Source organism: Eschrichtius robustus, chromosome 8 (genome assembly GCF_028021215.1).
Source record: "Eschrichtius robustus isolate mEscRob2 chromosome 8, mEscRob2.pri, whole genome shotgun sequence".
Classification (NCBI taxonomy): Eukaryota; Metazoa; Chordata; class Mammalia; order Artiodactyla; family Eschrichtiidae; genus Eschrichtius; species Eschrichtius robustus.
This window is the reverse complement of record NC_090831.1, coordinates 70766218-70777008: the sequence shown is the minus strand read 5'-3', so window position 1 is coordinate 70777008 and position 10791 is coordinate 70766218. Positions and strand designations below refer to the sequence as shown.

The 10791-nt window shown below is 37.5% G+C and overlaps 1 protein-coding gene and 1 pseudogene across 1 annotated transcript; one reads left to right on the top strand and one right to left on the bottom strand.

The window, feature by feature from the left end:
- Nucleotides 1-358: 358 nt before the first annotated feature.
- Nucleotides 359-459, top strand: LOC137768987 (U6 spliceosomal RNA; annotated as a pseudogene).
- Nucleotides 460-3352: 2893 nt separating this feature from the next.
- Nucleotides 3353-3896, bottom strand: LOC137768896 (large ribosomal subunit protein uL24). The gene has a single exon (XM_068550621.1). The coding sequence runs from the start codon at nucleotides 3839-3841 to the stop codon at nucleotides 3404-3406; it is 438 nt and encodes a 145-aa protein (XP_068406722.1). The 5' UTR covers nucleotides 3842-3896; the 3' UTR covers nucleotides 3353-3403.
- Between the last annotated feature and the right edge of the window lie 6895 nt (nucleotides 3897-10791).

Genomic DNA, 10791 nt, shown 5'->3' with positions numbered 1-10791 from the left:
AAAACAAAAGTACAAGGAACAAAAGAAAAAAATAGACTAATTGGACTTTATCAAAACTAAAACTTCTGTGTTGCAAGAAACATAATCAAAAAAGTGAAAAGACAGCCCACTGAATTGGAGAAAATATTTGCAAATCATAAATCTAATAAGGGACTTGCATTTAGAATACATAAAGGACTCTTACAACTCAAAAATAAAAATACAAATAATCTAATTTTAAAAATCACAAAGGGTCTAAATAGACATGTCTCTAAAAAGGATATACAAATGGTAAATCAAAACCATACATAATGGGATACCACTTCATATATATATATATATATATATATATATATATATATAATAAAAATATGAGTAAGTTCTTGCTTGGGAGGCACATATACTAAAGTTGGAATGATACAGAGAAGATTAGCATTGCCCCTGTGCAAGGATGACACAAATTCATGAAGAGTAAGTATTGGAGAGAATGTGGAGAAATTAGAACCCCCATACACTGCTGTTAGGAATGTAAAATTGTACGCTTTGGAAAACAACCTGGAAATTCCTCAAAAGGTAAACATCCAGTCACCCTATGACCCATCAACTCCATTCCTACACCCAAGAAAACATATGTCCACCAAAAAATGTTGTCCATGAAAGATCAGAGCAGCATTCTTCATAATATCCAAAGAATAGAAATAGCCCAAATGCCCATCAACTGATGAATGGATAAATAATAAGTGGTATAGCCACACAATGGAATATTATTTGGCAATAAAAAGGAATAAAGTACTGACACATGCTACAACAGAGATGAATCTTGAAAATATATTAAACGAAAGAAGCCATAAACAAAAGACCACGTATTGTTTGATTGATATGAAATGTCCAGAATAGGCAAATCCATACAGACAGAAGTAAATCAGTGGTTATCTAGGGCTGGGAGTGTTTGGGAAGTGATACCTAAAGAGAACATGGTTTCTTTTGGAGTGATGAAAATATTCTAAAATTTATTGTGCTGATGTTCACACAGCTCTGAGAATATACTAAAAACCATTGAATTGTACACTTTAAATGAGTGAATTGTGTGGTATGTGAATTATATTTTGATAAAACTGCTACAAAAAAAGTTAATAATGTATTAACTGTAGACTACACTCACTGAAGAAGAAATTAATGAATTGAAAGACAGACCTGAGAAAATCACTCTGAATGCAACACAGAAACATCAAAAAACAGAGAACACGAAAGAGATACATTGTTTGAGAATCTCTGTCATATGTCTTAGTGGAGTGCCAGAAAGAGAATATAAAGAATAAAGGAAAAGAAGATATTAAAAAAATTGATCATGGCTAAGTAGTTTCCATGATTTGAGATAGGTCAAAAGCCAGAGTCTGAAAGAGCTCATGGAGAAGGAGCTGTTGCAGAATAGGCAAAAAGAAAACCTTAAATGCTGATCAAGAGAAAAATCATATTGCTTATAAAGGAATGATATTTAGACGGACAAAACAATTCTGTTCAGTATCAGTGGATGCCACAAAACAAAGAAACATCTTTAAAGTGCTGAGAAAAAAATCAGCTTTTCCTAAAACTCTAACTACTTAGCCTACCATTGAAGAATTAAAATAGAAACATCCCAGACATCTAAAAAATAATTTTTACTACACATAGCTCTTTGTTTTTGAACTACTGATTGATCTAATTCAGCAAGAAGGAAATTAAACCTGGAAGAAATCTGTGGAGTCAAGAAGCAATAGTAAACAACAAAACTGTACATATGCTGAATAAAATAAGAATGTCACTGAGCCCCATCCAGCCATCTTATATTTCATATCAAGGTATCAGGCAATATGATCAAACTTGATATTGAACAGATTTGGGGTCTTAGACTATATTGAGAATCTTTTTTTCTGGCTTGAAAAGATTGAATTTTTTAAGATGGAACTGAGATATATTTAAAATGTTCCTCAGGGTTGTGTGTGTGTGTGTGTGTGTGTGTGTGTGTGTGTGTTTCAGGGAGACGCATGTCCAGTTTGCTAACAAGTCTTCCCTGTCTCCACTCAGAGAATTTGTGGTCAGCAGAAGGCCAAATTATTGAAATGCAGGGATCAGAGCTGCCCCCATGGTTCTTCACCCACTCTCTCCCTTCTCCAGGTCTTCTCACTCCCATTCCCTGTTCTCTATCCCTATTGGCGGTGACCCCTTCACTGATTGCTAGACACTGGGTGAGGAGCAAAAAAGCTGTTTAGTATATCCATGTGGTGAGGCCATTTTGGCAATTAGTTACATCTAATCTAGAGTCACTGACAACCATTCAACCTGAATTTTTGCCTCTTTATATACAGCTTGAATATGAGATGAACCGATCACTGTTGGCCAGACTTTGGAGAAGCAGGTCTCCTGTAAATTACACAATGTACCTAGCTCAAAGTCTCGGAGAATACTTGGGTCATTGCTCTTCTAAGATGAATGGGATGCTGCTAAGTGCTTCTTCAGACCATCCACCAATTCCCTTTTGGGAAAACCCACTCTATCAGAGTCCAAGCAGGGTCTCACTGGATGGTAACTGTTGGTACAGTGAAGTATTATTCCTGCCTCAGTGACCTGACGTATTGCCTCAAGCTTCGTTCTCTTATTCAGGTCATATTGTTGACTTTTCCCTTTTATGTTGTGAGGGACTACTGCTTTCACAGCACACCGCATTCTGAGCACTGACGTCAATGATCCAGTGGCTTCCATGCAGTGGCAGAGATCAGCTCACAGTTCTATCGCTCATCCACTTGCACAATCACAGACAGAAAGTCAAGCAGACCCGTTTCCGCACTTGTGCTGTATTTATTCTTAGCACTCCACTGAGACTTGGCAACAACCAGTGCAACTAGGAGATATTTTGTTTGTATTAGGTCAACAGTCATCCTCTGAGAGTTTCATCTATCTTGTTTGTTATGGAACAGTGGTCCCTGTTCCAACATTCCATCCAAATCACAAATGGCTTGGATAAATCCATCTTGATAAATGACACGGAGAGCTGAATCACTGGTATTTATTTACTTTTGAAATTCACATTTAAATCAATCTTTATTAATAAAATGACATTGATGTGTGCCTACCAACGCTATTTTCTTTGTTAAGGAAATATGAATGCAAACTCTCAAAGAATCCCAGTTTCCCTAAACTATCCAGAGATGTGTAAATATGTAGCTGCTTAGAAAGGCCATTCTCACTGCTCTTATAATTTTGATTATTCTGAAGAAGGTGTTATTATTTTTTCAAATATAAAGTTTAGTAGCTTTCTCTTTAAAGGAAGAGAATAGTTAGTGAAATGAGGTATACCCTGTAGAATGAAGTTAGGCTCTTCTTTTTTTTTTTTTTTTTTTTTTTTTCATTTTAACAGTTTTTAATGAAAGTTGTATACAAGATTACTTCATTCCTGCATCTTCTCAATTGTTTCTTCCTTATATTTGCCCTTTTCTTTTCCTACTTGGCGAGATTTGGCTTTACGTTCGAGGATCTTTTTGCGGTCTTTGTCCAGTTTTAGTCTGGTGATAACCACCTTGCTGGGGTGAATGCCCACATGGACAGTTGTGCCATTAGCCTTCTCCCGCTGCACTCGTTCAATGTAGATGACATACTTCTTCCTGTAAACCTGGACTACTTTGCCAATTTGCTGCCCTTTGTAGTGCCCTCGTACAACCTGAACTTCATCATCCTTCCGGATGGGCATGGATCGGACATTGTACTTCTGTCTCAGCTCTTTAGAAAGAGGGGAAGACATAATCTTCCTGCGAATGTGGGAAGGCGCGTTGAAATGCCTTTTCCGGTTCTTGCTTCGGTCAGAGGTCACAAAGGGATTGAACTTCATTTCGGCCGCTAGCGATCCAGCGATGGCCACAAAAAGGAAGAGATCTACACACAGCTTCCGGTTTTGTCTAGGCTCTTCTTATTAAAGTTCCTGTGTAGATCTCTAACCATGCTTCGTATTTTGACTTTCACAAGTGTCTTCTCTTTAAAAATATAGGTTTCCCATATCAGATATCCAGCCTCCTTCATAAGTTCTAGTGTCTTTGCAATATACCTCTCATTCTATCATCACACCACCCACCTCACTTTGTTGTGTAACAGTTAATAATTTTCAACCTCTGGTATCTACTTTAGTCTTCACAACAATCTTGTGAGGTAGGGCCACCAGATATCGTGTGCCTTTCCATTTTACCTCTGGTGTGAAATGTTTTTCTTCTTATAATTAGTGTAATTATAGTAAAATTAATTATGCTTTAAGAATTTTGCAGTGCCCAGTGAAAACCAGGAGAAATGTTAAGGTGTTGTAAAAACAGACTCAGGAATTTCTAACTTAAGAGTCAGAGCCATCCTACCTATACAGTGAAATAAACCTAATTGAAATAAACCAAGCTAATGGGAAAAAGGGTGTCATCTAGTAAATGCCAAAAAAGCCTGGAGCTACACTTAAAACAATGCCCTATTTAGCTTCTTGGCCTCTTCATGTTTTTCATGCATGCCTCTCAGGCCACATGTTGATCTTTAATTACATTTCCTTTCTTCTCCCCCCCACTCCACCCCCTCCCCAGGAATAGTGTGCCTTATTTTTAAAAAGTTTTACCTACATAACAATTTTAAGATATAGGATGTGGAGAACTTTGAGTACTATATAAGTCAGGGCAAGTACCTGCTAGCTGCTTTAACAGTCAAACTTTAAAATCTCATTTACTTAACACAACAAAGAATTATTTCTTACTCTTGTCACAGTCAAGTGCAGGCCAGGAAATTTTCTGTAGTGGTATCTCAGAGATCCAGCTGCTTCCATATTGCAACAACAGGAATGCAAGAATTCACACATGCTCATAACTGCCTTGGACCCAGAGAAGCCTTGGACATCATTTATGCTCATATTTCCATTGGCCAGAACTGGTTATGAGGTCTCAACTCAAGTACAATGCTGAGAAATGTAGAGGAACATATTGAGTATTTGGTGAGTGCTAACTATATTTCCCATGAATGTGCAGAATGATTTCGACTCATAGAAAATTAGAGTGGAAAAAGATTTTAGAGGACATCTAGTTTAATCTATTTCCTTATAGCATCAGAGGTTAGGGAGGTTGAATGACTTGGCCAAATTTGCACAAAGTGGCAGAGAGAGGAGTGATTATAATAAGTAGTGTTTACTAGGCTCTTATTATGTGCCAGGCACTATGTTAACACATCTATGTGCCTTATCTCCCTGAACCTTCACACTGACCCTGTGAGACAGACACTGTTCTTATCTTCATTTTAAAGATGAAAAAATTAAAGCTTAGAGAAGACAGGTAAAACATCTCAGGTCACGCAGTTAATAAACAGCAGAAGGCAGATTCAAACCCAGTCTGCCTATCATCAAAATGCCAACATACAGTCTATCACTTGATGGCCACTATTTTTGTTCTGATTTCCAAATCCTTCTTCTGATCGTACCAACAGAGACTACATGGTTTGGGGGTTAAATATAGAAGTCCTCATTAAAGAATTATGCTACAGGAACTTTAAGACTAAAACTGCTCCAGTATCTCTACTTGTCTAGAAGACAGGTTGAAGTTGTGAGAACAGGGAGAAAGCAATGCCATAAACATAGGCAAATTACACAAGAGTATCATGGTGAAACTTGCCCCTGGCTTTGAATGAGGTTTTTCCATAAAGTACATGAGTATTTTCTGTCATGTGAGAAATAGCCAATACGTAAGAAACATTAACTTACACCTGCAGGGTAGATGAATGGAGAAAACAGATGTTGCAACGTCTGTTTAAGAAGCAAATACTAAATCAGATATCATGGTCATTTCTTGTGGTTCTTGTTCTTCTATATGACAGCAATACTGGAAGTTTTAGTCATAATTGTTCACATCTACCTATTTGATCAGGGAGTACGCATCAGAACCTAGAGTTTTCTTGGAAATGTTAGCTATTGTATCATCAATGCAAAATTCTTCCTTTCTAGTGAATATACAGTAAGCGCTCAATAAATGGAATCTCTTGCTATTCTTCTTCTCACTATTATTATTACTATTATACATCTTAGCCTGTAAGTCACTACAGAACCAGTTTTTCCTCACTTTCAACCTTGACGTTATTGCAAATTTTTTTATACCAGTAGGGAATGAAAATTTCACTGGGGGGTTGGTTCTGACATAGAATCACCCATCCTATTTATTTAACTGAAATGACTGCTTGTTTCATTGACTTCACCATATTGCCAGATTGCTTTAGACCCAGCTTGCAATTGGATGCCACCAATAGGAAGGCATGGACCCACAAAGTTTCTAAAACATATGGACACAGGCCAGGTGAAACATGAGATAATTAACTGAGTATCGTTCCAAACGAGTGTTTTGGAGGAAAAATAATTTTCTGTTATCTAGTCTTGATGAAGTCTCCTGGGGAAGGAAGCATGCTGTCCAGGAAGAATTAGTCTAGTTGCCATCAGAAGAACTGGTAGGAGTCCCAACTCTTTTTTTAAAATTATTTTTTATTAATTAATTAATTTATTTATTTTTGGCTGTGTTGGGTCTTCGTTTCTGTGCGAGGGCTTTCTCTAGTTGCGGCGAGCGGGGGCCACTCTTCATCGCGGTGCGCGGGCCTCTCACTATCGTGGCCTCTCTTGTTGCGGAGCACAGGCTCCAGACGCGCAGGCTCAGTAATTGTGGCTCATGGGCCCAGCTACTCCGCGGCATGTGGGATCTTCCCAGACCAGGGCTCGAACCCGTGTCCCCTGCATTGGCAGGCAGATTCTCAACCACTGCGCCACCAGGGAAGCCCAGGAGTCCCAACTCTTGTTACCAATTTGTTAAGTCCCTTACTTTCTTCAGAAGTGTCTGGTTTTTTTTTTTTTCTTTTCTACTGTTAAATGCGGTAGTTATTTTGAGAGTTTAATAAGATATATAAGGCCTAAAAAAATTCCATATTCATATAAAACCCCACCATAATATGGTAAGTGAGGTCTAAAAATTCAGTTGTGTAAAATATAAAGTCATTTTATTGCATGATTAATGAAATGCAAGAAGTTCCAGGGTCCAAGTGTGCAATCCACACTACCCAGGGCCTGCTGAAGTTTGGGGTTTTAAAGTTTCCTATTTAACTGGCCAGTTTGGGCCAAGAGAATATTTGGGATTCAGAGGTCTATTTTCCTTTCCCAGCTTTTCCCAAATGGTTTGAGATTGTTTACTATTTCCTCTTCTGGTGTCACTCTTTTTTTTCTTCCCACCCAAATAAACTTTAGCTTTTCCTGATTAAGAAAGGGCTGATCAGAGGATGGAAGTCAGTGCCGGTCATGTGTCAAATTCACCTTATGGGGGGATTTTCACTGTATTCCGTTAGATTTAGAGAGGTTAAGTAAGTTACCCATGGTCAATGTGTAATGGAATAGAGAAAAGTTTGTTCTCCTGTTTGTTCTTAGGGAAAGCACTGTGTTTACTTGAGGTAATAATTTGATATGCTGTAATTCATGCTGTGCATAAACTGAGAGGAGGAATTGGCATTGTTACTGAAGGGATGCTGTGGCTTGGGGACAGTGGGGAGGGTGGAGAAAACATAAAAAGGAGAAAGCAAGAAAAGAGAGTAGGAGGAAAGGGCCTGGCAGAACGCTGTGCTCAGAGCTCCTGGTGATCCCTGGATCTTCAGTGTGTGTACAGTATCCAAATATATACTTGAAGTCATTGGTATTCCTGTGGAAACCTGGGAAGGGGCTGAATTCCAAATCTGGGTTTCCACTAGGTTGATATGGGAAGAGCATAGATGAACACAGGCATTTAGGCCCCCTTCTGACATCCGAGCTGTTTGTGAAAGGTCCCAATACTACTTAATAAGATAATTACTCATGTCCACATCATTAAAAATGTACATTAGAATCTCTGTGAAATGGTCTCAATTAACATCAACTTTTGAATCTGGCTCCACATAATCTATAGAAAATCTTAATTTATGTCTTCTGTTTGATCTAATTCTAGAATATGGTTAAGTTTTAAGCCTTAGAGCTGAAAACACCACTTTCCCTTAAATCCTTTTAGATTGGAAACTAAGCCAGAATTCACAACTGTTTCCTTCACTGCACATCAAATAAGCAGGGCTCTGTTGAGTAGCATTTTGAAACCCTTAGAATTCTTTGCATGAAATTGAAACTGCAGAGAATGCCATTTTATGGAAATAAATCCGTCCCATGGCCATTGCATGTAAATTTTCCACTTTGTTCTGAAGCCATAAAAGGAAGATTATTTTCAGCTTTTCATCTACATGTAGTTGATATACAGAAAAAAATCTTACTTTAATAGCATATGAAATATTTATTGTCTAGGTTATTAAAACATTCCCCAAGACCAGTGGTTCCTGCTTTGCCCAAATACCCCCTGAAAGATATCACACATTTTCACTGGTAACTGTGACTTCCCAAGCCAGGATACTCCCTTAGGGATTGGGGCAGGCAGGGGAAGAAATGTGTCCATTTTTAAGAAATATGTGAAGAGCAGATCAGAATTTTCAGGGCTCAGTGTACAATTAGGAAGAGCTCCTTCTACCCATCTTGAGAATCTGACTGTTATGGGTTGAACTGTGTCCTCCTAAATTCATCTGTGGAAGTCCTGACATCCCCATTACTTCAGAATGTGACCTTATTTGGAGATACGGCCTTTAAAGAGGTAATCAAGCTAAAGGGGGTCTTTAGGGTGAATCCTAATCCAATATGACTGGTATCCTTATAAAAAGGAAAAATTAGAAGACAAATAGAAAACAGTGTAAAGATATAGGGAGAAAAACATGTGAACATGAAGATGGCCACCTATAAGCCAAGGAGTGATGTCTGGAATTGAGTCTTCATTCACAGCCCTCAGAAGGAACCAACTCTGCCAATATCTTGATTTTGAACCTCCAGTCTCTCAAACTGTGAGACAATAAATTTCTGTTGTTTAAGTCCCCTAGTCTATGGTGCTTGTTAAGGCAGCCTCAGCAAACTACTACACTGACTTTCCATCACTGAGAAAAACAAGAGGTACAAAGCTTACTATGTTTCAGTAATCATAGCCCTGAGAGTAGGAAACTGCTAGAAGGTAAATCATGAATTTTGTCCTAGGTGACTATGGTCCAGTGGGTAGACTTTACTAGGACTAGAGGTAAGAAAACAATTGACTCTCTTATGCTTTTCTTTTACTCAAACCATTCATTTTTATTGCAAAATAATACAATTGCAATATTCTGTCACTCCAATTCTGGTATTTTTCCTTACAAATTTTTATTTATTGAGAATTTATAAGAGGAAAATCATTCCGAATCCCCCACCTTAATAAATCAGTGCTCCAATTTTTGTGTTTAATCTTTGTTTTGATCTAGATGTGTACTTAATTTCACAAAGATTTAATCATAGCATAGAAGCAATTTTGTAGTTTGATTTTCCCCTTTATCAATAGTTCTCAACCATGAGCACTTTTTCCATACCCTACCCACAGCCTGGGACTTTAGGCAATGTCTAGAGACGTTTTTGGTTGGCAGCTGGGGTGGTGGTGCTACTGACATCTAGTGAGTAGAGGCCAGTGATGCTGCTGAACATCCTACAGGGCACGAAGTAGCCCCCACCCGCAACAACAATGATCTGGCCCAAAATGCCAGTAGCACTGAGGTTGAGAAAACTTGCCTTCTAACAAAATATCATAAATGTTTTCCGTGTTGTTGCTACATGGTCTTCATAATCTTAACGTTTATGGTTGCAAAATATTTCATTGAACTGGTAGATTATAATATATTTAACCAATAAACATGTAATGTTTCTAACGTTTCACTATTATAAATAATGGTGCAAGTATCTTTTTATTTATATAGCTTTTTAGATGGTATTGAAGAAAAATTCCAGAAGTGGAATTTAGATTAAAGGCTATGAATACTCCAAATATCAATTATTTCACTTATTATTTTACTTATTACTGAGAAATGGCTATAAATTTCATATATATGTGTGTGTGTGTGTGTGTATATATATATATATATATATGTATATATAAGCTTTCCTTTCTAGGAAAACACTTTTGTTTTCCTCATTTCTGAGCTGCTTCAAGACTTCCACAGCTATGGTCCAGGATTGGTCTTAACTCTTTTTCACACCTAAAGAAGGAGTAATCTTATAAAAATTTGTGTTTCTTAAGACCATTAATTGCTCATTACTTCATTTTAGAGGTCAGCTTAGCCTACTTTCCATTGATTCAGTCTTGTAATCATCACTTCTTGTTGGCTCAGAGTAGCCTTTCTCAAAATGGAACCACATAACATCTACTGGTTTCCTTCGCTCTTCCTACCTCACTCATCCAAAGTCGAGTCAAATTATCAGAAGATATCACAGACTAATTTCTTAAAGGGGCTTCTCCCTTAGCCTTTGGAATAATGTAAAAGTCATTTTACATTACAAGAGAATAAGAAAACAAGTTATAAAGAGTTAAAACTCTTAAGTGAAATCATATGGTATGTGTCTTTGTCTGACTTATTTCACTTAGCATAATACCCCCTAGCTCAGTCCATGTTGTTACAAGTGACGGTATTTCATTTTTTATGGCTTTTGCATATATATATCTACATCTTCTTTATCCATTCGTCTGTCGATGGACACTTAGGTTGCTTCCATATCTTGGTTATTGTAAATAATGCTGCAATGAACATAGAGATGCATGTATCTTTTTAAATTAGTGTCTTCATTTTCTTTGGATAAATATCCAGGAGTGGAATTACTTGGTTGTATGGTAGATCTATTTTTAATTTTTTAAGAAACCTTCATACTATTTTCCATAGTGGCTA

What these genes read in the sequence shown, in the direction of transcription:
- LOC137768896 (XM_068550621.1), bottom strand. Translation starts at nt 3,841, where the DNA reads ATGAAGTTCAATCCCTTTGTGACCTCTGACCGAAGCAAGAACCGGAAA.